This window comes from Piliocolobus tephrosceles, chromosome 16, assembly GCF_002776525.5.
Source record: "Piliocolobus tephrosceles isolate RC106 chromosome 16, ASM277652v3, whole genome shotgun sequence".
NCBI classification, from domain to species: Eukaryota; Metazoa; Chordata; class Mammalia; order Primates; family Cercopithecidae; genus Piliocolobus; species Piliocolobus tephrosceles.
Window position 1 is genome coordinate 20,088,164 of NC_045449.1, and position 26,907 is coordinate 20,115,070.

Genomic DNA, 26,907 nt, shown 5'->3' on the forward strand with positions numbered 1-26,907 from the left:
TTTTTTTTTTTTTTTTTTTTTTTTTTTGAGACGGAGTCTTGCTCTGTGGCCCAGGCTGGAGTGCAGTGGCCAGATCTCAGCTCACTGCAAGCTCCGCCTCCCGGGTTTATGCCATTCTCCTGCCTCAGCCTCCGGAGTAGCTGGGACTACAGGCGCCCGCCACCTCGCCCGGCTACTTTTTTGTATTTTTTTTTAGTAGAGACGGGGTTTCACCGTGTTAGCCAGGATGGTCTCGATCTCCTGACCTCGTGATCCGCCCGTCTCGGCCTCCCAAAGTGCTGGGATTATAGGCTTGAGCCACCGCGCCCGGCCTAATTTTTGTATTTTTAGTAGAGATGGGGTTTCACCATGTTGGCCAGGCTAGTCTTGATCTCTTGACTTTGTGATCCGCCCGCCTCGGCCTCCCAAAGTGCTGGGATTACAGGCGTGAGCCACCGCACCAGCCTTCTTCCTCTACTCTAAGGAAGTAAAATGGGTCTGCCAGCCCTCAGGGCAGGCACTGAGCGCATGTGTCCTGGCCATGAGGTGCAGATAGGCAGGGGCCGTGGGCAGGACCCCCCAACTTCCCTCCCCCACTTTCCACATTGTCCCCATCACCCTCTCAAAGGGCCCTGAAGGGCACTGGGGCAGTCAGATCCAGGTGTGGGAGCCCCTGCCCCCACCTCCTGGCAGCAGGAACCCCTCACTCCTGAGTGCCCCTCCAAGGGTGTCAAGACAACAAGCCAGGTGGACAAGAGAATCAGTGTCCCTGACCCAGAGAGGATTTGGGCAGAGGACACGGGGGGAGGCCCTGACCCAGAGCCAGAACCAAGAGTTCAGCCGGGTGTGGGATCGGTCCAGCCGTGGCATGGGGTGGGCGGCCTGGAGGAGAGAGGGAAACCCGTACCCATTCACTTCTCACCCACTGTGGAGACAGACCCCATGCGAGGTGGCAAGGGGGTGGGTGATAGTGAAGGTCCTTTTCACCTGAGTTCTGACTCGGGGCTGCTGAACAGCCCTGAGATGAGGGCATGAGGCAGGAAGCCCCGAGCCAGCCTGTACCCTGGGGACCATTTCAGGAGCGACCTGAGGTTCCCTGAAAGCTCCCCCACCCCAGGCTGCACACAGCCCTCACCCTGGGATCAGCAGCCTGCAGGGGCATCCTCAGTGTCCGGCCAGGGGGTCACACGGGGACCCAGAGGACTCCGGAGGCCCAGACCTGTGGGGCCCAGCCCTGGAGAGGCCCGATGGGCTTGGTGAAGATGCCGAAGATGCCGACCATGTCTGTTTTTTCCAGCAGAACTCAAGTGAGTGTCCTCGAGGGCGTCCCCTGGCATTGGGCCCCTATCTGAGGGGGACAGACTGGTCCCCCCACCCCACCAGCTCAGCTCCAGGGACTCATGCCATCAGTCCCTCCAGGACAAAAGCCTTGTCCTCCCCCAGCTTGGCCTGACTAGGCTGTCCTCAAGGCTGGGGCCGAGGCCCAGCAGCACAAGGAGGCCTCACCAGAACCCAGGGCAGCAAGCCACTCTGAGGGGCCCAGAGGCTCAAGATAAGGCCAGCCTCTCCCTCGGTGACGTCAGGCCTTATATATGAAAATGCCTGTGCTGGAACTCTATGCCACAGTGCCCGACAGACCTGGATGTTGGGAGCCCATGGTTCCCCAACTACAATTTTGAACAGGGCTACTGTGCCCGTCACTTCCAACATCTTAACCTGGGCAGCTCTGGAACCACAGGCCAGGCCTGGTCCAGGAAGCCCACTGGGCCCTGACACCAGGCCCTGCCTGGGCTTATGACAGAGAGGACGCAGGTCGAGAGACCCCCCACCCCAGCAGCAAGGTGGCGCCTGCCTGCAACCCCCCTCGGTAGAAGAAGAACTGGGAATGGAAGGAGCCCAGACTGTTCCCGCCAAGCTGCCTTACAGCCCCAGATGGCTCCTGGATCTTGGTTTTTATTGCTATTTTATTGTTTGGCCTTTGGGCCTTGGGAAATCCCATTTAGTGGGGAACTTGGTCCCATCAAGGCCTCTGGAGGGAAGGCTGAGCATGGGGGTCCTGTGGCCCCAGCCAGCCAGCCTCAGGCCAGGCGGCCACACGGGGACCCTAGGACTCCAGAGGCCCAGGCCTGTGGGGCTCAGCCCTGGAGAGGCCCTTGGGGCCTCTGACTCCACCTGTGGGTCAGAGCCCATCCCCCAGGTCCTGAGTCCCAGGCCAAGGGGCCTGGCTTCAACTCGAGTCCTAGGAAGACAGTGGCACCGCGGGCCCCCAGGTGACCACGTAGGGGACCGGGGCACTGCAAGCCCTGATGCTGTAAGGATTCACATCAGGGAACCCGGGCAAGCCAGACCACAGATGCTGAGCCCGTGCAGTGATGAGGATGTGGGGGGCTGGCTCAAGGGGGTCAACACTTGTGAACACTGCAGCCTCTTCCTGGCCTCATCGCTGCAGTGCAGGCAGGCTGCACCTCAGAGCCTGGCCCAACAGCGCCCCGAGTGCCCCAGCCTGCTATGCCAACATGGCACCTGGAGGCTTCGAGGCCCTGCCTGCCGCACCACCCCCCTCCTGGAAGCCTTGTCCTGCAGCCTAGCCCCTGCCGCAGCCACAGCAGGCACCACTGCCAAGCGCCTTCCAGCCGGGCTTCCCAGAGGGCGGGGGCGCCCTGCAATCATCGCCTTAGCAGCTCAGACTGTGAAGATAGTTTCATCCACATTCCCACATTCCCACCAAAGAGAATCCCTGTAGAGGATGCTCTTGATCCTGAGGTGGGGAAAACAGCACGCCAGGTGGAGTCAGCTCCTTTCCCCAGCCACCACGATTGCCGGATGGGCCCACAAAGTGGCCATCAGACAGGCATGGGAGGGAAGAGGTTCAGCATCCTGCTCGTGCCCTGACCAGGCCGACACCACTGCCGAGTGCCCCATCTGCTAAGAGACTTGGTGTCGATCCCTGGGCTGGCACTGTTTCCCAGGAGGACCGGTTGGCCACCTGTGGGCAGGCTGCCCACACTGTGGAGAGGGCTGAGATCGGCCTTCACTGCAGGGAGCCCCTAATTGGACACAGACTCGCCGGCCCTGCCTGTTGCCATCACAGCAGCCCACAGGGCATTGCTTGTGACCAGGGTACCCCATTCACAGTGAGGGACATGCAGCCGTGGCCCCTGACCAGGGAACTAACTTCTATGTCAGCCGCCACCTGGAAGCAACTGGGCTTACGATCGCGGGTTATGCTGAAGTGGTGAGGTTGTCTTACGAGATGAATTTTATGCTTTCTACTGGAAACCAGTGTACGGTGCTGACTCTCCCACAACCAGAAGGTGTAGTTGTGAGAGTGAAGGTGTGAAAGTGGACGATGTTGAGTATTGCACCCAAATGTCTCAAAGTTTTCCTATGCCTGTTCTGGAGAAATGGAGCTTTGCGGGTTGGAAGGTCTGAGGACCCAGGCAGAGTGAAGCTTCCCCCAGGGGACATACCGATGGTTCTATTTAATATGAGGAGACAGAACTAAGTCTGAAACCCGGAGTGTTCTCTGGTGTTCTTGGTGTTTCCATGTAAAGGAAGTCAAATAACTTGCCATAAAGGCTGGCCACAGAAGCATCTGAAAAAGGAGGGAGCAGAACTATTCAGAACTCAGAGGCTTCAGAGTTGAAGATGAGGCTGAGCAGGAGACTCCTGACCCGCTGAGGGCAGGAGAAGTATGTGGGGGCGGCTGGGAGAGGACGTCATCGAGGTCCACCATGGCCTCGTGACCTGTCACAGAACCATGCACTTGAACAGCTGTGCACATCTTCTCTCCACTGATGATGGTATTTCTATCCATTTGCTACTCTCCATGCAGGGAACTTGCTACAAAATGCACATAACCACAGCCTGGGTCTTGCAATCCAAGCCTGGCAAGGATTCAGCATGTCAAGGGCTTCAGGTCTGAAGGTCCATGGCTGTCCTGAATCCTGGATGTCACCTTCCTGCCCAAAAAAGGAGGGACGAGGCTCAAGCAGCAGCAGGCCACTCACAGAAAGGGACGAAACGTTGAGTGCGCGGCCTCCCTGACACCCAGACAAGTCTTGAGGCACAAAGGCAGGCTGCAGCTCTGGCCACTGACTCAGACCAGGGACGCCCCCATGCAGGCCGGTGTGCCCTGGCTGCTCTTCTCCCTCCTGCCGCCCTCTCTCGGCTGCTTGTGTCAATAAAAGGAAAACCAGCCAGTTTTCAGAGAAAATGTAGCTTTATTATGACAGAAAAGAGACTACAAAGCATTAGGGGAGGAGGAGGAGTCACACAGCTCCTCAAAATGGGAGGGGAAAGGAAAGAGTAAACATCTTGGTAAATAAAGTCTCCAACCACAGCACAGTCAATTGGATTTTTTTCTTAATTTTTATTTTCAAACTTACAGTAAACAAAACAATCACTTAAATTGTCAAAAGAACAGCAATTTTACACAATGAAAAGCATACACACCAAGCCAAAATACAATAGCACTCGGGTCTATATGTTGCAGTGGCGCTGGCGCCGGAGGGAACGCCCAGGGAGGTTGCAGTGCTCACCAGGGAGCCCAGGTCCACGGAGGGCCCCGGGGCCGGAGGGAGGCTGCCCACATTCCCAGCACATCCCGTCTCAAAGCACTCCCTTCAGGCATCTGAAGAGGGAAAGGCCATGTGGCTTCCTGGGAAGCACTGAAAGGCCAGCCAGCATCTCCAAAACGCAGGCCATTTTTAACACTGCTGTGAATGTGTTGGGGTCACCGAGGGGGCCCCTTAGTGGTCAGATGCACTTTGTCACAATTTACACCTACATGGGGCGATTACTAGGCAACGGGAGAACAGGTTTCCTGAATTTCATAGCCAGATGGGGAGCTAAAAGGAGAGATTCCTGAACCCAACATGTAAATATTTTGTTCCGACAAAGTAAATTCACAAGAGCACATCAAACACAAGACCTAATGCAAGGGGCAGTGCCGGGGCCGCTGCCTGCCTCCGGTGAGCAGCTCTTCAGCAGCAGGCATGGGGTAATTGCTTAGAACGGCAATGCCACAGTGGAATAAGGGGGATTAACTTGGATACAAAAGTTCAGAATAATGCCCACCAAGAATGCATGTGACTCCACCTCTCTTCTCAGTTCTAACGTTCTCAGAACAGCAGACACCCCTGAATGCAAGTGGAAAGAGGAAGGGGACCAGGGGTTGGCAGTGGGGAGGGGAGGCAGGGCCTGGCCAAACCCGGGCAGCTGCCAGAAAGGCCCAAGGCCCACACACTGCCTTCTGCATTTCTGCAAGACACCCCAGTAAACTAGGGCGTCCCGAGGTGGCAAGCCTCCAGGGAGGCACTGCCCAGCTCAGAATCCTGTGGGCCAACTTCAGTCAACTCTCCTATTAGATTTGTTCCTGATTAAAAGACTGCTCACAGGCCAGGCGCAGTGGCTCATGCTTGTAATCCCAGCACTTTGGGAGGCTGAGGTGGGTGGACTGCCTGAGGTCAGGACTAGCCTGGCCAACATGGTGAAACCCCATCTCTACTAAAAATACGAAAATTAGCCCGGCGTGGTGGCATATGCCTGTAGTCCCAGCTACTTGGGAGGCTGAAGCATGAGAGTTGCTTGAACCCAGGAGGCGGAGGTTGCAGTGAGCTGAGACTGCACCACTGCACTCCAGCCTGAGCAACAAGAGTAAAATTCCATCTCAAAAAAAAAAAAACAGACTGCTCATCCTCAAAAGAGATCTTCAAAGCACTGTCATAGAAACAGCAAAACTTGGTCACAAGGGGCCATTTCTGAAAATCTCAGTCCATCTGTTTCTCTAATTCATTTTATAAAGCATGCTTCCACGTGAATTACTTAAATGCAGAAAGACAACAGAAAAGGAACTGAGCACATGGGCAAGAAACCGCATCCCTAAGGCTTCTGCCGCCCATGACGGTTCTGCAGGCTGTGATCACAAGTCCTGTGTTCTCGTGTTTTCTACATTGAGCAGTGAGTAGCTACTCAGCTGCCACTGTCACCGCCCTGTCCCCAGCCCAGCCAGCTAAGGAACTGGGTCTGATCCCCACCAGCTTCTCCATGGCCTGTGAGCTAAGAATACGTTTCATGTTCTTATATAGTTTAAAAAAAAAATCTAAGTTTCTTGACGCGGAACAATATATGCAATTCAGATTTCTGTGTCTACAAGTTGTACTGGACATAGCCACACTTCTGTACTATTTATGGCAGAGACCACATAGCCCACAGAGCCGACAGTGTTCACTCCCTGGCTGGCTATAAAAACATCCGCCCACCCCTGAGACAGATGATCCTGTTCCTGCAGGACTGCAGAAGCCTCAGTTCAGATGCAGCTGGGGCTCCTGGGACAAGCCAGCCTGAGACACAGTTGCTTCATAAACTATGTTTAAGTACTTTTCCTCCCCCTTGCCCCTAGTTTATCATTTCTCAGTGGACAAATGGATAAACCATCTCTGTTTGAATTTGAACACACAGATACATGCAAAATATCTTACAAGGAACAACGCACATCCTTCTTTCTACTTTCTCTTTCAGCTCTGCTGACAAGCTCAATCACGATGTCATTTTACCGCCACCACGCCCGAAAGTACACCAAACGTGAAGCAGAGGCAGACGAGACAAGACGCAGGCTCCACCAGAGGCCACTCCAGCTTTGCGACCCACACGCTTGGCTGCCAGGCAGTGGTAGCCAGGCAATGGGACAGAAGGCAGACAAAGAAAGTAAGAGGGAGGGAACCTATCAGACACTGGCAGAGGCTGCATTTACTCCAGACCGAGATGACAGAGACACAGTATGAGCTGCAGCACGACTCTCCTCCACTGCGCCCACTGCCAGGCACCAGCAGACACCAAGGCACCCAGAGGAGCCAGGCATACAGGGCCGGCAGCAACATAAACGGCACCGATTAAAAAGCAAGACTCGCTCTCAAGACTAAAGGAGAAGTTATCTAAATTTCAGTATAAACTCAGTAATTCATTCACGTTACCAGTATTACATTTATGAAATTCACCTTTGTGGAAAAAGGAGAGGGAGAGGGATAAGAAAATGCCTGTCTCTAGAAAACTGCGAGATGCTTCCACGTGCAGCTTGATGCCAAATTACCTGCGGAACAGACACGCTTGAAAATGCCACGTAGTGTCCTTACTTCCAAAGCTCTGGAGGTTGCTTCACAGCCGCTGAGAAAACGGAGGTGAAGAATTCCACACTCTCCATATTTTAACACTAAAACACGAACAGAAAAGCATCTGCAAGGCCCTCTGTCCCACATACTACGCCGCTGTGTCTTCAGCTTACTGCTTTAATGGACCCATAATCTTACGGCAGGCAGGGGCCTTTCCACACCGAGTGCTGGGGAATGCCGGGCGGCGGCCACTCCGTGCTGTGAGGCCCTGGTTGCATCCCCATATCATGAGGATACAGGAGATGTTCTGGTGACGGGTGTACGCTGCTCCTCCCACCCAGAGCACACCCCTCATCTCATCCATCTTCAATGCAGCTCCGGGAGCCTCCCCGTCCGTGTGGTCCATCCCGACCCGATGGGTCCCAGGTGCAGAGGGGCCACATCTGCATGGGAGGTGGTGTCACCAGGCCGGGGAGGCGGCGGGAGGCGGGAGAGGCAGGGAGGATCACTTTGTGAGGCTTGCGTTGCCTTTGTTTTTCTGACCAGCTACAGATAAGGCTACTCGTATTCCAGGAACTGTTTGTGATAGAACAGCAAGTACCTGTGGAGGCAGAGACAAGGAGGAGCTCACATCTAACTCCTAAGACAGGGAGCCGGAACCACCCTTCACGAGAGCCTGCGTGCTCAGCGCTCTGCACAGGTCTGCCAGGCCCAAGGTCATGGTTTTGGCTTTTCAGTTCACAAAGAGGAAAGAGCGCTTCACTGGCTGGTGGCACTGGCCCTGCCCATCTCTGCAGCCTGACCACCACCCCACCCGCCATGAGGTCACCCACTGCCTCACCTGAACTCCCACTGCCTCTCCCCCACTTGTGACAGCCCCACCCTTGTGCAGAGCCCACTGTTTTCAAGTGGGTCCAGTCCAGATCCACCTCATTGCCCTGAAGGCTGTCCTTAATCCCAGATTCTTCCAAATAAAACCTCTCAAGAGGACTTCCATGTTGCTCAGAATGTGAAGTGCAAAGCCCTCAGGGAGTTCATGGCAGGTGGGGTCCCCCTGACCCCTGGAGGGTCAACAGGTTTCTATGCTATGAAGGAACGAAACTGGAAATAAGAGAGGAGCTGATAAAGAATTGATGTGGGCCAAGCCCGGTGGCTCATGCCTGTAAGCCCCACACTTTGGGAGGCCGAGGCAGGAGGATTGCCTGAGGTCAGGGGTTTGAAACCAGTTTGGTCAACATGGAGAAACTCTATCTCTACTAAAATACAAAATTAGGCAGGCATGGTGGCAGGCGCCTATAATCCCAGCTACTTGGGAGGCTGAGGCAGGAGACTGACTTGAACCCGGGAGGCAGAGGTTGCAGTGAGCTGAGATTGCACCATTGCAGTCCAGCCTGGGCCAAAAGAGCGAAACTCCGTCTTAAGAAAAAAAAAAAAAAGAACTGATGTGTTCAGTTCACGCAATTAAAAAACAACTGCTTTGATGTTCTCTGTGCTAAGGAAATGCCTCCAGAGAGGGCCTTTGCTCAGGCACCTCTTCTGCCACCATCAAGGCTGGCATCCTATCCAGAACAGGCCTCATTACTTCAGTAAATGAAGGTTCAACACCTTCGAGTGGTCCTAGGCTCAGACGTGGGCTGGTCTCAGCTATACCAGAGGGAAGAGCACCGTCGCCACCGCAGGGCCTTCCTCCCACCCGACAGGACGCACCCTTCACTGTCCAGCACATCCTTGATGCTGGCCTTGGTGATGATGGCATCGTCACACTTGAACCACTGGTCTTTGTGCTGCCGGATGAAGCTGGTGTAGTGGCCGCTCTCCAGGGTCCCTTGATGGTTAACAACAGCAAACAGGGAATACCTAGTGCGGGAGGAAAGGAGAGGGAGGGCGCGGGTGGCTCAACGCTGCCATTCGAGGCCATCACCATCAGAAACCAGGCAGCCCAGGGAAGGAGCGGGAGGCCTGTCGGCCTGGCTGTCAACCCCCAGGGCCTCTGGCTGATGAACAGGAGGCCGCAGGAACTAAGGGAGCCTGGTCACACTCCCTGGCTCTAGCCCGGGTCCAGGCGCTTCCTGAAACCACATCTAGTAGGAGTGGTGACTGCAGTCAGCAGTGGGGATCCTGGAACACCCCAGCCTTTCATTCTTTCTACCACCCCAAGGCAAGAAGAAGGGACACCGAGCTTTTCAGATGGAACCTCCCTCCTACCAGAGACCAGGAGTGGGACTGGGCTCCTCCAACAGGAGGGAGCATTTGTGGCACCGCGTGGAGCGGCCTTTCCTAGTGAAGCTGCGGGCAGCCAAACGGGAAGCAGGTCAGTCAGTGGTGGGGGACCTGCAGGGTGCCCTACAGGGCAGACAGGAACCCACCCCAGCTCCTGGCTCAAGGCCTCGGACACCCACACCGCTGAGCACCACTTACTTGTTGTCATTGTTGAGACTGTCCGTGGGCTGCTGGTACTGTCCATTCATCCTGCTCTCTTTGCTGTAACAGACAACGGCAGTATTCAGCATCATTAAAATCATCAGGCCCAGAGATACAAGCCTCTCATGAAACTGACACTTATCCAGGCTTGACCATGCAGACGCTGCACCGGGGTGCGCTTTATGCTTCAGGCAGAAATCTCCCCAGGTTTCGTGAGGACAGTGACACTCGAGCTGTGGAGGCCCCTGCCTCAGAGCACACCTGGGTCCTGGGGCCACCTGGTGTGGCCCTTGGTTCTTCCAAGGTAGGTCCTGGTGATGGGAGCTGGATCTGGAGGAATCTGAGTTTGGTTTGTGACAAAGTAGACGGTGAAGGCGCTCTTCAGGGTTAGCCTGAACGGGTAAGCTGAATCCATTTCACAACCTAGGCAGGTGCCTCCTCAAAAGGGACAAAGATTGCTGCTCAGTGTTTCATGACCAGCACCTCTCCTGGTGAGACGGAGGAGAGGCGGTGCTGGGAACAGGAAGCCATGCGCATTGTTTACTGCATTTTCCCACGGCTGTGTTTGGCAGGAAACACCAAGATCTTTGAGACCCTGACCTTAGAACAGTACTGTCACCTCCCTCAGTACGTGACCATCGTGGTCAGGCTGATGGCGTGGAGCTCTGACTCTGGTGGTCTTGTTTTATTCAGGAGGTCAGCTGTGTGCCACAGCGGCAGGACAGGCCAGTAACTACCAAAAGGCAACACGCTTTCCACGGTGCTGGGGCTGGGGCTGTGGCCACAAAAAAATAACACCCTGCAAATAACAATACCCACGTCTCAACCCTCAGAACCTGAGACTGGGACCTCATTTGTAAAACCAGTCTTTGCAGAGACTCGAAGTAAAGATGTTGAGATAAGATCCTCCTGGATGATCTGCCTAGGCCCTAAAGCCAGTGACCACTGTCATGACAGAGAAGCAGAGAGAACTGGACACAGACTCAGGGGAGCCGGCCATGTGACCCAGAAATGAGAGGAGTGGTGCAGCCACAGAAGGAACACGTGGAACCACTGGCAGCTGGAGGCACTGAGGAATGGAATCCCCCAGACCCTTGTAGGACCAGGGGGCCCTGACAACACCTTGATTTCAGATTTCCGATCTCTAGAACTGTGAGGACATTTAATTTTAAGCCATCAAGTTTTTGGTCATTTGTCACAGAGCCACAGGAAACTCCTATTTGTCTCATGCATTGGTAAGCAGCTCAATGCCAAGTGCCCCATAATAGGCAGATGTGGAAAGGAAAATGAAAGCTACAACTGCAAAACCAGCTATGTCTGTCTGTACTTCAACATCTGTTCAATGAATTGAAGTGTTGCCTTCTCGCTGTGATCCTACCTCGAGGACTTTGCCGGTTCGAAAGTGGATTGAGAATTGTTAAGAGAAACATTCAAAACAAAAACAGGATATCTGATGAAAAACCACTCATTAACATGTGCCATATCTTAAGATCAGGATAAATAGATTTTGGGAAGGTGGGGTTTATATTAATATCAACAGTCATCTTTTTTTTTTTTGAGATGGAGTCTCATTCTGTCACCAGGCTAGAGTGCAGTGGCGCGATCTTGGCTCACTGCAACCTCCACCTCCCGGGTTTAAGCGTTTCTCCTGCCTCGGCCTCCCAAGTAGCTGGGACTACAGGCGCCTGCCACCACATCCAGCTAATTTTTGTATTTTTAGTGGAGACAGGGTTTCACCATGTTGGCCATGATGGTCTCAATCTCTTGACCTCGTGATCTGCCCTCCTCGGCCTCCTGAAGTGCTGGGATTACCGGCGGGAGCCGCCGCACCGGCCAACAGTCATCTTATCATAGGAGATCCAAGCTACATTTCTGTCCTGATAAGATCACAGCCCCTCCGGACACAGAACAGGCTACACCCCCACCTACCTGGAGGCCATGAAAGGGGTCATATCCAGCTCCAAGGGGAAGGACACATACGTGGTGATCTTCCGCCGCAGCTTGGCTGAGTGTTCAAATCGCTGCAGAAATAGGAAGGGGGAAGAGGAAAGAAGACCAGAAATGTCACTGGAAGCTTCAGGGGCTTCTTCCAATGACAGGTGTCTGTGTATCTCTTTGTATTTTATTGAATTGCCTTATAGCTACATCTAGAATTACAGATTCAAAAACATAATGGTAATCCACCCAAGTCCTCACATACAGGGTTCAAGTCAAGTCTTCAAATGATGGGACTGTTCAGTGGTAACACCAAGGTACAAGAAGTAATCTCACAACAAAACCAACAAAGCACAGAAAACCAAAGATCCACGGCTCGTGGCAGCAAAAACGAGCGAATTGTTCCTTTCACCAGACAGAAGACATTCCTTTGCCTAGATCAGGAGTCACCCATTCCAGCCAGCAAGCTAGGAATGGGTGCTTTCCATGTTTAAAGGGTGGTAAAACGAAACAAAGAACGTGCAACAGAGAATCGTAGGATCGCACGCAGCCTGTGGAGCCCGACATCTTCACTATCCAGGCCTTCAGAGAAAGAGCTTGACAACGCCTGGACCAGATCTGAATGCTGAGGGCCTTTGTCTTAAAAGAAAACAGAAAACCAGAGGAGGGGGGAGCTGGAAGAATGGCAGAAGTAAAAAAAACTTCACAACCACTCCGCTTCCCAAGAAAAGTAACTCACATCCTACTTTCACTGTGAAGCCACTGATTTTGTTTACCGCAGCACAGACAGGAGGACAATCCACTCACACCCTCCCTTCCTCAGCGTTCTTCCTGCTTGCTGCAGTTATGAAAAATGCAACCGCACAGCAAACCAAAAGGCTGAGGGCCGTACTGTGGACTAAAAACTAAGCCTGCCATTAGAGTTGGCTTTCTGGAAAACTTACTTTGAGATGAAAACAGGCTACGATGGGCAGTTTCTTCATAGTGAGCTGCTTGGTGGACTCCTGGTAGCTATGGCAACCGCTGCATTTGATCTTGGCGCTGCTGCCCAAGTGCTCTGGTCTGGTGAATCTACAGGCATTTAAAGAAGACAGAAGTGGTAAGGGAGATGTAAGAGACAGAAAAATGGGAGGAAAGAGGTATTTTATCTCTTTCAATGGGTTCATTTCCCTACCAAAAACATACACATACAACTAAAAATGAAACAATGAAAAAAAGAGAAAATGTTGTCCACCTTCGCTGCCTGTCTCTTTAAAGAACATTTATCTTAAATATTTTATTTCCAGGATAGGCCTGGGGAAATGGTAATAATTTTCTAATTACCACATGGCCCAGCAGTTGAACTTAAGTCAGAAAAATGAAAACTAATGTTCACACAAAAACTGTCCACAAACGTGTACCAGAGTGTTACTCTTAAGAGTCACAGAACTGGAAACACCTCGCTTCTTCCCATGGGTGAATAATTAAAGAAACTGGAACACTGTACCATGAAACATGAGTCAGCAGCAAAAAAGGAAAGAACTACTGATCCCAAGCTGCACCCTGGATGCATCCCCAGAGAAGTAGGATGCACAAGAAAAGCCAATCTCAAAGGGTTCCCTGTTACATGATTAGGTTGACATGACATTCTGGAATTGTCAGGCGTATGGAAATGGAGAAGTCCAGGGTGACTGGGGTTATGGAGGGGGTGGTGGGCGGGGAGGCAATGGAGATGCTGGGTACTTTCTGTATGAATGTCTGAATCCTGGCCGGGGCATCGCACCACAGGGCTGAGGAGGTCGCCATTGGGGAACCAGAGTAAAGGGTATCTAAGGGCTTCTTACAATTGTATGTGATCTCAACACAAGCAGTTTAATGTAGAGAGGTGAGAGGTTGGCCAGGTGCGGCGGCTCACGCCTGTAATCCCAGCACTTTGGGAGACCAAGGCGGGCGGATCACCTGAGGTTGGGAGTTTAAGACTAGCCTGACCAACATGGAGAAACCCCGCCTCTATAAAAAATACAAAATTCGTCAGGCAAGGTGGTGCATGCCTGTAATCCCAGTTACCTGGGAGGCTGAGGCAGGAGAACTGCTTGAACCCGGGAGGCGGAGGTTGCAGTGAAGCCAAGATTGCATTACTGCACTCCAGCCTGGGCAACAAGAGCAAGACTCCATCTCAAAAAAAAAAAAAGAGAGGCGAGAAGTCTGGGAAAGGTAATTTCCTGACAGTGCAGAGGGAGGAGGTAGGAGGGCTGCATCAGAAGCGTGTCTGGCACAGGTGTCAGCTGCCACTGACAAAACACGTGGAACAGATGATTTAACAAAGCACACACCAAATTTTGAAAAAATCCAATCTTTTCACAACCAGGTAGGGAAAGCCCTTGTTTATGCTCTGGAAATTCTGCCATCTTACCTAGGGCAAGACGAGGGGCCCTCTGGGCAAAGCTGCACCTGTTTCGTTGCTAGCTTTGTGATCTGCTCTCCAAAGGACTTGAAAAGGAGCCTTTGCTTGCAATACAAAGTGGGGAAGGGCGCACTCTACCTCTCCTCCACCTTCCCAAGAGCCAGCACCACACGTCATGTCTCTCCTAACAACATAGGTTTTCTACACATTGTAGTTTGTGAAGTGTGGTTTCTCCCTCATGGCCTGCTGTTTTGGCAAAGCTTTCATTTTATTGGAATTTATGATTAAATTTAATTTAGTTGCAAAGACTTTCTTTAAAAAGGTTTTGGTTGGCTGGGTGTGGTGGCTCACACCTGTAATCCCAGCACTTTGGGACCCCAAGGCAGGCAGATCACGAGGTCAAGAGATCAAGACCATCCTGGCCAACATGGTGAAACCCTGTCTCTACTACAAATACAAAAATTAACCGGGCATGGTGGCGGGCGCTGTAATCCCAGCTACTTGGGAGGCTGAGGCAGGAGAATCGCTTGAACCTGGGAGGTGGAGGTTGCAGTGAGCCGAGATTGCACCACCGCACTCCAGCCTGGCGACAGAACAAGACTTCATCTCAAAAAAGAAAAAAAAAAAAAAAGTTTTGGTTTTCATTGTTTACTTGAGGTAGTTTTCCGAATTAAAAAATATGATACCTTATTATGTGGACCTAACAAGGTAACAAAATTGATGCTTTCAAAATTCGAAACATGCAAACTTTCAGGAGGGCACAGTGGCTCATGTCTGTAATACCAGCATTTTGGGAGGCTAAGGTGGGGGGATCGCTTGAGCTCAGGAGTTCAGGACCAGCCTGAGCAATGTGGCAAGACTCTGTCTCTGCAAAAAAAGAAAAAAGGCCCGGCACGGTGTGGCTCACACCTCTAATCCCAGCACTTCAGGAGGCCAAAGCAGGGGGATCACCTAAGGTCAGGAGTTTGGGACCACCCTGGCCAACATGGCGAAACCCCGTCTCTACTAAAAATATAAAAGTTAGCCAGACATGGTAGCGGGCACCTGTAGTCTCAACTACTTGGGAGACTGAGGCAGGAGAATTGCTTGAACCTGGGAGGTGGAGCTTGCAGTGAGCCAAAATCACACCACTGCACTCTAGCCTGCACTCTAGACAGAGCGAGACTCTGTCTCAAAAAAAAAAAATAATAACTAAAAATAAATAAATAAATAAATCACAAAATCAGCTAGGCATGGTGGCACGCATCTGTAGTCCCAACTACTCAGGAGGCCGAGGCAGGAGACCAAGGCTGAGCTCAGGAGATCGAGGTTGCAGTGAGCTATGATGACACCACTGCACTCCAGCCTGCATGACAGAGCAAGACCCTATCTCAAAAAATAAAATAAACATGCAACTTTGGTCCTGCTGACCATGCAGCCAGACAGAAACCAAAGGCTCGCACCTCTTCTAAGGGACACTTCCACTCAACAAAGACTCTTCTGCATTACGTTTAATTGATGCAAATAAAGACTATAAAACAACAGACAAAGTTTAGGAAGGTTTTCTGCTGTCTTTACAATTGTATGCTACAACTACTTAAATACATTTTCTTTTTTTTTAAATCACTCACAGTTGTGGTGGCTCACGCCTGTGAGCACTTTGGGAGGCCAAGACGGGCAGATCACCTGAGATCACAAGCTCAAGACTAGCCTGGCCAACATGGTAAAACCCCCGCTCTACTAAAAATACAAAAATTAGCCAGGCATGGTGGTGCACGCCTGTAGTCCCAGCTACTCAGGAGGATCACCTTAACCTGGAAGGCAGAGGCTGCAGTGAGCAGAAATCACACCACTGCATTCCAGCCTGGGCGACAGAGCATGACTCTGTCTCCAAAAAAAAAAATCACTTTGTAAATATTACTACTTATCCCAAAAGCAGTACATGCACAATTTCAAAAACGGCCCTAAGAGTACAGAACATCACAACTAAGTTTCAATCATGTGCAGAGAAGGCTGTGGACCATGGGGAGAGGGCCAGGCGCGTCTCGGCTCACATTCCGGGGTAGGTGATTAGAACAAGGGCTAAGGGAGCATCCAGTTTGGCTCTGGGTTCATTTACACGCGGAGGTTGGAATAGCAGATGCCGACACCGACACCTGGTGCTGTGCAAAGCTGGGGGACAGAAATATCGAGTCATCTGGTCAAAACAAAGGACAAGACAGAGACTGCTGCCAATCCAGGCAATGCTGCATCTTTGCCCAGGCTCTGTCCTGGGCATGTGAAAGAGCCCTGCTTTGGTCCTGATGGAGCACAGCCTTCCCGCCAGAAGACTCGCCCTGGCCGTGTGGGTGCAGGCCTCTCACCGTCGCAGGCAGTCCGTGAGCGTGGTAGTTCCCGACACGTGGCTTTCCCCATTTACCACGTTGCCCTCGCTCCCTGGGCTCAGGGGCCAGAACGGGGTGGAAGAGCCGGGGAGATCCAAGCTGATGTCCCAGAAGGGGTCGATGGTGGTGGAGACTCCACTGGAAGCAGAGGGAAAACAATGGCTGTGAGGACTGACACCAACCCAGCTCGAGGCAGCCTGGGGTGGGGGCCGTTCCTACATCCCTTCCTCACTGTGCCCTTTGTCGCAGTGACACTCAGGTGGGATGGGGCAGGAGCGAGAGCAGCCATGCTCACACCCAACGTGTCCTAGTTCCCAAGGTGGCCCTGGGGAGGGGCATGTGTGAACTCGGAAGGCGAGGGGCGCTCCTCAAACAAGCGCTTCCCAGTCTGGAGACCATCACAGTCACTGAGGGACTTGGGAGGAGGATAAACTCATGGGCCCCGTCAGAGGCTCTGGATTGAATCCACAGGTCTATCTCAACTGCATCTAGAACTTGCGGCCTGTGACCCTAGGTGACACTGGAGACCTCCGCACACTTCACAGAGTGTGGCTATTCAATGCTGCATTTCACAAGGCCAGTTCCTTGCTAGAAATTTATTTAACAATACAAAAAACGAAAACTCACAGACTGGGAAATTTACTCTCGATATTTACACGGGATTTAAATCCTGAGACAATCTCCTGCTAATGGAATTCAGTAGTTAAGGAACAGCGAGAAGGTCCAAATTGCTCAGAGCAAACTCGGTTTCTAATGCTCAGAGCCAAGGCCCCTAACGGTCTACGCTCCTTACAGAAAACAGCCCCTGTGACACAGGCAGCACTGGCCTTTCCCGATATTTGCTGGTCTTATACAGTTTAGAAGTGACGATCCATTCCGGGTTCTGAAATAATTTCGGTGCATCATGTCCAGGGTTTTTAAAACTTCAACTGGAGTAAAGAACAGAGACAGGCACAGAGGCCCACGCCTGTAGTCCCAGTTACTTGGGAGGCTAAGGGGGAAGGATTGCTTGAGCCCATGGGTTCAAGGCCAGCCTGGGCAAAATAAAAAAGACCCCATGCCTTAAAAAAAAAAAAAAAAAAAAAAAACCAGCAGCATGCACTGAGGTTGGGTGAGAGGGTCCCTCTGAGCTAACAAAGCAGTGGATTCTCCCTGCACTCAACACTTGGAGCTCTAAGCAGAGACCACACCTGAGAAGAATCAGGGCCACTACATCAGAGAAAATGGAACCAGAAACCATAAAATAATGAAAACCAACACACTTTGAAGCACGTATGCAAACAATCCATCATGCATGAGCCACACCTTCTTGAAGAGGGCTATTTTACTTGGTCCCTGGTCAAGGACTATAAGATGAGAAATGGGGGAAGCTTCCAAGAATACACTGCTGGCTGTGGACAACAGCCAAGACCTCAACAGGAAGGGCTCGCATCCCAAGGGGACACCTCCGCAAGAGGAAGCACCCCCACCCCACAGCCTTCACTCTCAGGGCAGCTGTTAATCGTTTTTCTTGCAGCCTCCTTAAAGACCTCTCAGAGCACACACAGCTCTAGAGACTGGGAGGATGTCAGCACGGCCCCAGAGGGTTTGACACTGCCGAGCACGCAGCCTCTCACTTACTGGCAAACTTGGCAGGTGACGTCTGACTGCAGCCCGCCCGTGAAGATCTGGTCTATGATGCAGTTGCAGTGGTTGGGGTTGTTGGCCTTCTTCCCGTTGTCATCACCTGGGGACAGACCACGGCTCTGGGATTAGCATCTGCGCGCCCCAAAGATGGGGAGTCTCTAAGGAAAGAGCAGTTCACCCTGCAGAGGCCTGGGGAAGCCAGGGCCGATGCTTTAAAAAAGGCCACGTGAGGACACGCCTCATTTTAGCAGAGGGTCTCCTCGTTATTTTAATGTGATGAGAAATTACAGCACTTGGATTTTCAATGCTCCTTTTTCTCATTCCTTAAAAGCCCCACAGCTTCAATCTCGCCAAGAAAACCCACCTAATGCCCAATGACTGAGCAGGGTAATTGATTCCCATTTTCATATGAAGAATGATTGAATCAATATTGTTCCGGTGAGACAGCTGAACATACGGTGGGCCAGGTACACCTGAGGAAGCCCCATACAACCCCTCTCTCCCTGACTAGGTATCATGGTGCCCCGAGTTCAGAAAGTGACACCGCAGGACACTCTCAGGCTGTCCTCATCAGCTGGAGCCCCCGGGGGACGGCGTGTCTTCCAGTCAGTTGCATCTGGAAGTGCCACTCCCATCCTCTCTATTCAATACATGCTTCATTCATATTCATGTGTGCGGATCTGCAAAGAAGAAACTTAAGTAGCAGAACTTAATTCATATGTGGAATACATATTCTAAATAACTTCACTAAACAGTGGGGACAGGGCACGAGGCCACCTGTACATGTCACAGTTCAAAGACATTGAATCACGACAGAGGAATAGAAAGTGGCCATTGAGTCTTCTGAGAGGGATCTCAAATTCATGGGACAAAATGTTAGAGGACAAGAATATTCATACAGGAAGATGCAAAGAATGATGAACAGAATGGCCAGGTGCAGTGGCTCATGCCTGTAATTCCAGCACTTTGGGAGGCCGAGGCAGGTGGATCACGAGGTCAGGAGATCAAGACCATCCTGGCTAACACAGTGAAACCCCATCTTTACTAAAAATACAAAAAACTAGCTGGGTATGGTGGCACATGCCTGTAGTCCCAGCTACTCAGGAAGCTGAGGCAGGAGAATCACTTGAACCCAGGAGGCAGAGGTTGCAGTGAGCTGAGATCGCACCACTGCACTCCAACCTGGCGAGACGGCGAGACAGCGAGACTCTGACTCAAAAACAAAATAAAACAAAACAAAAGTCGATAAACAGAAAGATGCCGTGGAGGCCACAAGCATAAACAACTGCACATAACCAAGGGCACGTGGCCAGGCCACCTTGCTAAATGGCTCTGGCAAACACGTTTCTAAACAGAAGAACCTGACATCAGACATTTCCAAGGGAATTCTGTCAGAAGCACGTCAGTGCTTTTGTCACATTTTTGGTCATATGAATATTTTAACAGTGATGCGTTTTTGAACAAGTGATTTTTAGAACATCTTTCTGCTGCTTGCAGAAGGCTCTTCGTTATTCTGACTAGGTGCTTGAGATAATAGCATAGTTGACTTCCACAGTGCTCTTTCCTCTCATAAATCATACTAGGAAACAAAGCTCTACCTAAGCTACTAAATACTGAGTAACTTTCATTTGATTTCTAGGGTAAGGATTAAAAGGATCACGCAGTTTTTCAGAGGGAAAAAAAAAGCACCAAAAGAGAACAGAACACAGTCACATTTGACCAAAACCAGCCATTTTAGCTCAACTGTGGGTCGTTTCTGGGCTGTGATCTCAGAACCCATAGGGTGTGCGTAAGCGCCTAGCCCCAGCTGCACAGCCCTGAGACTGATGAGAAGCGATGGGAAGGCCAGCCCACCAGGCTGTTCAACTCGGTGAACTGTCAGAACAGGACTCTGTTCTCTAAAAGACTCCAAGTTAAAATTAACCGGTAGGATATCACCTACAACTAGCTGTGCCAGCCCAGAGGCCACAGGTAACTCACAAGCAGCCAGGTACCCTGTTAGCTGAGCACATGGCTTCTCGGAGCGTGGCATCTGAACCAGTGGCATCAGCATCGGCTGGCAACCGAGTAGGAGTGAAGTAGCCCTTGCCCCCCAGCGACCTACTGAATCAGAAACGCCAGCACGGGCTTTAGGAAGACCTGCAAGTGACCAGCCCACTGTGTGAGAATCACCCCTCAGTCTCTCTGCCTGTAGAGACAGACTTCAGCTGCAGGTTTCTCACACTGGGATCTCCACCATGAGGAATGCAGAGGAGCCGATCTTGGCTGAAGTCATTCAGTCCTAGCCTCCCACCTCCAGCCCTAAGAGCTGCCCCTGCCAACTATCAACAGCACACACCTCTGAGAACCTCATGAGGGCACCACCCTGGGGCCAGGCTGTGGGATGATGTTGTAGGAGATGGCCCAGGCCCAATGAGACCCCAAGAGAAGCTTTGCTCATCCTGTGTCCCAGCTCTCTGGCTATTTCAGAGCAACCACCGGTCCTTTTGGAGAGTCCCCAAGGGGAAGGAGACGGTTGGCTGATTGTGTTTGGGGGATGTCCAGAAGCCTCAGGCCTGATAACCCACAGGATCCCAGAAATGCCAAGGCAGGCAGGGGCCTCAAAGCACAGGCCCAAGAGGGCTCCGAGAACTTGCTGTTCACTGTGATGGGTCACTGAGGACCTGCCATACTGCTGGAACTACTTCCTCGCCTCTTAAAAACAAACCAAGAGGAGCCTCTCTGAGGTCATTAGTTATGGTGACCTCAGAAACAAATGACAACAAAGGCTACAAAACAATGGAACGTGTCACCTGTGCCCCTTTTTGCACGAGCGCACACACTCGCTTTGCTTCCTTCCCCTTCGAGGAAAACATCCTGCGCTGGTGGAGGGCGCAGAGCCCAGCGCCCACCTTTGCAGTGTCGGTGGAGCACGTCCAGGGCCGCGATGAGGAACTCGTGGGCATCCTGCTGCTCGTAGCCTGCCAGGTGCCTCGCGTGGGTCCACACCAGGTGCAGCAACTTATACGGGATGTGAGGAGACCGGTGTCCAGAGTAAAACTGCCAGAGGGCGGGGAAAGGAAACCTTGTCAGGAATAAATGTAGACTCTGAACACAGAGTACACACAATCAAAACCTTTATCAGATGCCTACCACTGGCTGTGGCTCATTTGACACAAATGGTTCAATTTTACTTTTCTACTTTTTGCAAAGTCTATTTTTATCTGGGCTCATTGGACTTATTTGAGTCCTCATATGAATTTTTACCTTTCCACCATCTAGTTTTCCACATATAAGCCTAAAAGATGAATTATGACTTGCTACTATGAGATCACATGCAAATAAAAGTGACTCGATTTGCCCAATACTAGTTTCCTCAAAGCACCAGCCAAACCACTCTGGCCCATGGACACCAGCACCGCCACAAAGGGAAGCACATCACTGTGATGATGCAGAATTGCATCAGCCACAGGACTCTCTGGCTCTGAGGCTAATGGCAATGAGCTCAGGGCTTGCCAGCCAATCGATCCTCTCCACCAGCTCCATTCAGGACCCAGACCCAGCAGCACACCTTCTATCCCACGGCTTCCTCACCAGGTCAGACCCACAGAAGAGTCTTGCCTGTGCAAATACAGAATTCATGGCAGTTTTATCCTCATCAAAAAAACCCAAAACCATAGACCACCCAAATGTGTCCGAACTGGGAAACAGACAACCAGAGCCCATCTACATAATGGAACCCAAAGCAGCCATCGAAAGCACACGTCATGGATGCGCACAAGACACGGGTGAATCCACCCAGTATTATGTTAAGTAGGGACAGCCAGATTCTGAAAGGCTACTTCCTGCATGCATCCATCTGTATGATGTGCTGGTAAAAGACACTCAAGGGACCGAAGACAGATCGGCGGCTGCCAGGGTCTGGGGACTAGAGGTTGACTTCAGAGGGGCATGAGGGAGTTTGGGGAGGTGACGGTTCTTCATCTTGAGTAGCAGCAGTTACAAAACTATGCATTCATCAAAACCCATCTATCTATACACTAAAAGGTGGATGTGACTGTAATTTACACCTTAACAAACCTGAGTCTAAAAACAGTCTAACACAAGTGAGCTTATCACTAAAGTCAGTGACACAACCGCCCACCAACTTCCCAGCTGTACCCTCCTTTCTCCTATTTGAGCCGTGCCCCCAGCAGTTATGGCACATTGCAGGTACTTTGAGGAAATGGCTTAGGCACGACCAGAGGCTGGCAATCTGTTTTTGAAAGGCCCAGGCAGTAAATAATTTCAGCTTTTCAGGTTGGATAGCCTCTGTCCAAACACTCAGCTCTGCAGCTGTTCCACAAAAGTGACCAATGACCAGACATACATGAGTGAGCCGGCGTGGCTGGGGGCCTCAGAGGTTACCAACAGAAACAGGCCAGGGCTGTTGGCTGGCTGCTATGCAAGGCACCTGAGGAACAGGCACCAGCCTGGTTATTAGTTGAGGTAACTGAGCTGCTTCAGCTCTAAGAAGCATGTCTGAGTCACGGAACTGGTGGCAGCTGAGGCGGCAGCCGTGATACGCCTTGCCCTGAGCACTGCCATGCTCTGACGCCAGGGACAGACATGGGCAGGAATGCTACACTAGTAGCCCACAAGAACTGCCAACGTGTAGCATGTAGCTCATGAGGACAGAGGCTCTGACTGGGCATGCTTAGAGAGGCCTGGCAGTGGAGGAGACCCACATACCAAGCCGCAGGACGGTGGCACATGCATGCCTTTCTGAGCCAGGAAGGTAGACCGTGGAGGAAGAGGAATGGGGAGAATCACCCGCCTTTAGAGACAAATGTCACCCGCCAGGAATCTCTCTGCCACACGCCTCTCAGAGAGCTCCTCCTTGTTCTGAGTCAGCAGTGCATCCCCCCAAATCATGCCAGGTCTTTCCTTTTTGGAAAACTGTGTTTTCCATAATAGACATGTATATTAAACAGTAACTTACTACAAAAGGTTCTAAATGTATCTTCCTTTATCGCGGTCCACCCTATTCAATTTTTTTTTTTTTAAGTGGAAACAAAGTAACAGAAATGCTCCCCTGCATTAGTCAATGGTGCTCACCTCCTGAAACAGTGAGGACATCTCACAGACCAGACAGGAGCTGGGGCTCTGCATCTCACAGCGGTGCCTGTCAGACAGGAAGAAGTCCCGCAGAAGTGGCGTGTGGGTCAGCGCCTGCACGATGCAGTTCATGAAGCACGTGTTCCCAAGGTTGATGAGCCCACGCAGACCTGGACACAAGTCGCCGGAGAGCGGGGGTTACCTGTGTGCTGAGCCACAGGTGCCGCTGGACCCCAGCAGCTTCCTCTACCTCTACATACTCATTTTCTTTTATTCATTCATTCAAGAAGCCGGAAAACGATGAGGTATCGCATTTTGCTAATTTTTACGCCACTTTTACATGAACGGTATTGAAGAATGTCCACCACCATCGCCCCCTCCCACTTCAGCCATTGTATGCTTTGACAGAATGACACAAATATAGTTTCTATGGCAACACGCCAGGTCAGAGTGGAGCCTAACAAACAAACAAAACAGCTTTTTCAAAATGTTCTAGGACACTTGGACACAGGAAGGGGAACATCACACACCGGGGCCTGTCGTGGGGTGGGGGGAGGGATAGCATTAGGAGATATACCTAATGTAAATGAAGAGTTAATGGGTGCAGCACACCAACATGGCACATGTACACATATGGAACAAATCTGCACGTTGTGCACATGTACCCTAGAACTTAAAGTATAATAATAATTTTTTTTTAAAAATGTTCTAGGGCCTGGTGCAGGGGCTCATACTTGTAATCCCAGCACTCTGGGAAGCCAAAGCATGAGGATCACTGGAGCCCAGGAGTTCAACACCAGTCTGGGAAACATGGTGAAACGTCTCTACGCAAAACACAAAAATTAACCAAGCATGGTGGTGTGCACCTGCAATCCCAGCTATTTAGGAGGCTGAGGTGGAAGGATCGCTTGGGCCCAGGACACTGCTCGGAAGTTGCAGTGAACTGTGCTCCAGACAGAGCAACACTCTGTCTCCAAAAAAAAAAAAAAAAGTTCTAAAGGGTATTCCCTCAATTTGTAGAAAATTCAGCAAACACTTACACACATTTCCTTCCCTGAAGATTACTGTGCCCAGCCTCACCCTGGCCAGAATCAACTTGAGTCCCTTTACCCACACAGACACCGAAGGCTGTGAGGGCAGGGCCATTGCCACACATCACTCTGTGCCCCAAGCCCACTGCAGGTCCCTGCAGAGAACAGGTGCTCAAGAGCTGGTCGCTGAGCACATCGATGAGTGACAGTTATGCAGGGCTTCAACAGAATCATGTGGATTTACGAAACTCACAATTCTGTATTTACTTTTAAAGCCCAGAAAGAAACCTAGCTGAGAGTGACGACGCCCTCCACCCACCTATGGTGCAGTTCGAGGTGATCTTTCTCCTTTTTGGGTTGTGCTTCAGCAGTTCAAGCTCCCGTTTGGTTGGTTCCCAAGTTGAAAACTTCTCTCCAGCGCCTAAAGCAAGCAGATGAAAGACAGTTTCAAGTGCTATTAGCTACATTTTCACATCAAGTGTGCTTACACATAAAAGCTGTGGCGCTACGCCGTCTGTCAGGGTGCATTTCAGTGGGCGACATCCACAGCACCAGGGCTTTCTCAAACTCGACTATGCTGACAGGGGCTACACACAACACTTAAAGGAGCTTCTCACAGAGGGCATGAGCATGTGAGCTACGTTTCCTGCAAGAAGAAAAGCAGCACCTCCAGTCAAAACTACCCCAAAGCCAATGCCGAAACAGTTGTTTTTCAAATGTCTTCTATCCTTCAGCACACAGATGGCAGCATCAGCACCAACGGGAACTTACATGAAGGATTCTCCTGCAAACAAGTGAAATTGAAGGCGAGAGCATGCACTTTTCAGCAAACTGAAATAGCATAAACACAGCGTAGAGTTACCAAACTAAAATAGATCCAACAGTTAAAAATGTGTGTGCCACAAAATATTCAAAGAGAGTGGTGTAAATGCTAACTGGCATCATATTCCATTCAACGCACACCCTATGCACTCAGAGAAGTACTTGTTCCATGCCAACCAACATTTCAAAATACTTTAAAAGACATGTCATGTTGGATAGATGGAATTATCATTCTAGAAGAATTCCATTTTAATCCTGGACATACATTTCCTAGGCCTGTGCTTTAAATGCTCTGCACAAAACAATACACCCACACTTAGTCACAATGTTATTAAATTTCTGAGAGTGTTTCCTGAGAAGAGGGAGCGCAAGTCAAAGATTGCTCTCCAGAAAAGACTTGTTAAACACAAATAACTCTACTCACTGAAAGAGCCCATGTTGCTATTCTTCCCTTCTCAAAACACTGGGGTGTGTTCAATGGAGAGTAATCAAGGCAAGAATGTAAAACAGGTGTCAGGTTCATGTTTCCTTTGCCAACAGCAATGGCTTTGCTACCAGAGAGATCAGATGCTCACCTGTCAATTGGGGCAAACCACACCTCCCACTATGTTGCTATCACTGTCAACCACTACAAGCATCTGCCAGAATTAAAAACCAAACAAACCAACAAACAAACAAACTCAGGAAAGCCAAAACAAAATAAATGATAAAGCAAATGACTGCATGTTTGCACCTCTCCCTCTGTGCAGCCAATAACCAGAGCGTGTGGCCACAGAGAGGCAACAGCAAGTGCAAAACCCACACTGGTGCAAGAGCCACGAGGGCAGCTCACAGGATTGCAAGGATCTGACTGTGCAGTGGGGCTGCTGGGAGACTCTGTTTCCATCTGGTGGGTTCACGCTGTTGACATGGATTTAACATCACCCAAACAGTCCAGAATTTCAAAACAGATTCTACCGCAACTTGATCAGAAAATAGTCTGCTCTCCTGGGAGGAAGGAGGTATGTTTACACATAACATTACTGCAAGGAGATCGCTTGCTAGAATTCAACAGTGCTGAGGGCAAACCACTCAGGGACGTCCAGATACGGAGTCGCCTGTCCCCGAGAGGTGTGACCTCGCCACACTGGTTCAGCCCCACATCTGCAGGTGCGCCCTGGGAGAGCTTAAGTACTGCTGGGGTTGTCCCCCGACGCAGCTGCAGGCCCTGGGGGACCTGCAAGGAAACACCTTGGAAGCGGTCCCAGGCAAACAGGCAGCTATGCATGCCTCGACGCTAGCCCCCTCCCCTGCCATGCACAGCTTCAGCTGACTCCACTGTGGGCCTTAGGGGAAGGTGGGGGGCCTCTTCCCACCAGCCCACCACTTCCCACCTAGCTACTTCTCTTTCTCCTACTGGATCTGCCCTTGATGGACATGAGGGAACTGCAGGATCAAGCAGGTAAATTGAGGCGGAACCAAACCTTGCATTTTCCAAGCCTTCCGCTGCTCCTCCTTGGCGATTATTTCCATGTCTTTGTCATAGATGTAGTCCTGGCACAGAAAGCAGTAGATGCCTCCGTACATCAGATCAATGGCTGAGGAGAGAAAGGAGGGAGGAGAAACCAATTGAATTAAAAACCACAGGGTAAGGCTGCAAGGCAGAGTTAAACAGTGAGGTTCTGTAGACACTGACTGTTCATAGCACCTTCCTATGCACAAGCAGGGAAGCGAGTCCAGTGAGGTCTCCTATCCTGAGCAGGTGAGGGGCATGCACTGTGTTTGGCAGCTCACGCCCAGGGCTGAGGTGTCTAAAAAACAGAGGCGACCCACACATACTTTTCAAAGCAGCCAATACTCCAGGATCGGGACCTCTGCCACCTTCTCTGCATGGTATTTAAAACTGGTACAACTGCATTGGATATTTTCAGTCCTGGCCACCTGACACGGAGTGACTATGCTTCCCTCCATCTAGAATTCCTGACACCATCACCATAAAGAATGTGACGGCAACTTTCTGTGACTTTTGTGATTGGCAGCATTTGCTACTCTTACCTTAAGGACAGGGGGAAAATAGTTTCTTATCAGATGACCGTCATTGACATCTTGACCTAGAGTTACCTGAAGGTGGGTCTTCCACCACAGTTTCTCAACTGCATCTTCTATAAAATGGGACTAATAGG

At 51.0% G+C, this 26,907-nt stretch overlaps 2 protein-coding genes across 3 annotated transcripts in view; one reads left to right on the forward strand and one right to left on the reverse strand.

Moving 5' to 3' along the window:
• The window catches only part of LOC111528303, a 3,799-nt gene extending 2,022 nt beyond the window's left edge, over positions 1 to 1,777 (forward strand). Inside the window, 4 exon segments of the mRNA XM_023194995.2 lie at positions 1,277 to 1,345; positions 1,348 to 1,394; positions 1,396 to 1,511; positions 1,513 to 1,777. Of these exon segments, the coding sequence (XP_023050763.2) occupies positions 1,277 to 1,345; positions 1,348 to 1,394; positions 1,396 to 1,511; positions 1,513 to 1,777 (497 nt within the window).
• A 2,405-nt stretch (positions 1,778 to 4,182) lies between these two features.
• USP22 (ubiquitin specific peptidase 22) overlaps positions 4,183 to 26,907 on the reverse strand; it is a 43,399-nt gene continuing 20,674 nt past the window's right edge. The window contains exons 3-13 of one of the 2 annotated variants that reach the window (XM_023194985.3): positions 26,209 to 26,322; positions 24,243 to 24,344; positions 22,893 to 23,062; positions 20,609 to 20,855; positions 17,811 to 17,916; positions 16,170 to 16,328; positions 12,389 to 12,515; positions 11,439 to 11,530; positions 9,507 to 9,569; positions 8,796 to 8,945; positions 4,183 to 7,689 (exon numbers count right to left, since the gene is read on the reverse strand). In XM_023194985.3, the coding sequence (XP_023050753.1) occupies positions 7,647 to 7,689; positions 8,796 to 8,945; positions 9,507 to 9,569; positions 11,439 to 11,530; positions 12,389 to 12,515; positions 16,170 to 16,328; positions 17,811 to 17,916; positions 20,609 to 20,855; positions 22,893 to 23,062; positions 24,243 to 24,344; positions 26,209 to 26,322 (1,373 nt within the window). In that variant the 3' untranslated portion in view covers positions 4,183 to 7,646. The remainder of the gene's footprint in view (positions 7,690 to 8,795; positions 8,946 to 9,506; positions 9,570 to 11,438; positions 11,531 to 12,388; positions 12,516 to 16,169; positions 16,329 to 17,810; positions 17,917 to 20,608; positions 20,856 to 22,892; positions 23,063 to 24,242; positions 24,345 to 26,208; positions 26,323 to 26,907) is intronic. The other variant, XM_023194986.3, reaches the window with a different exon arrangement.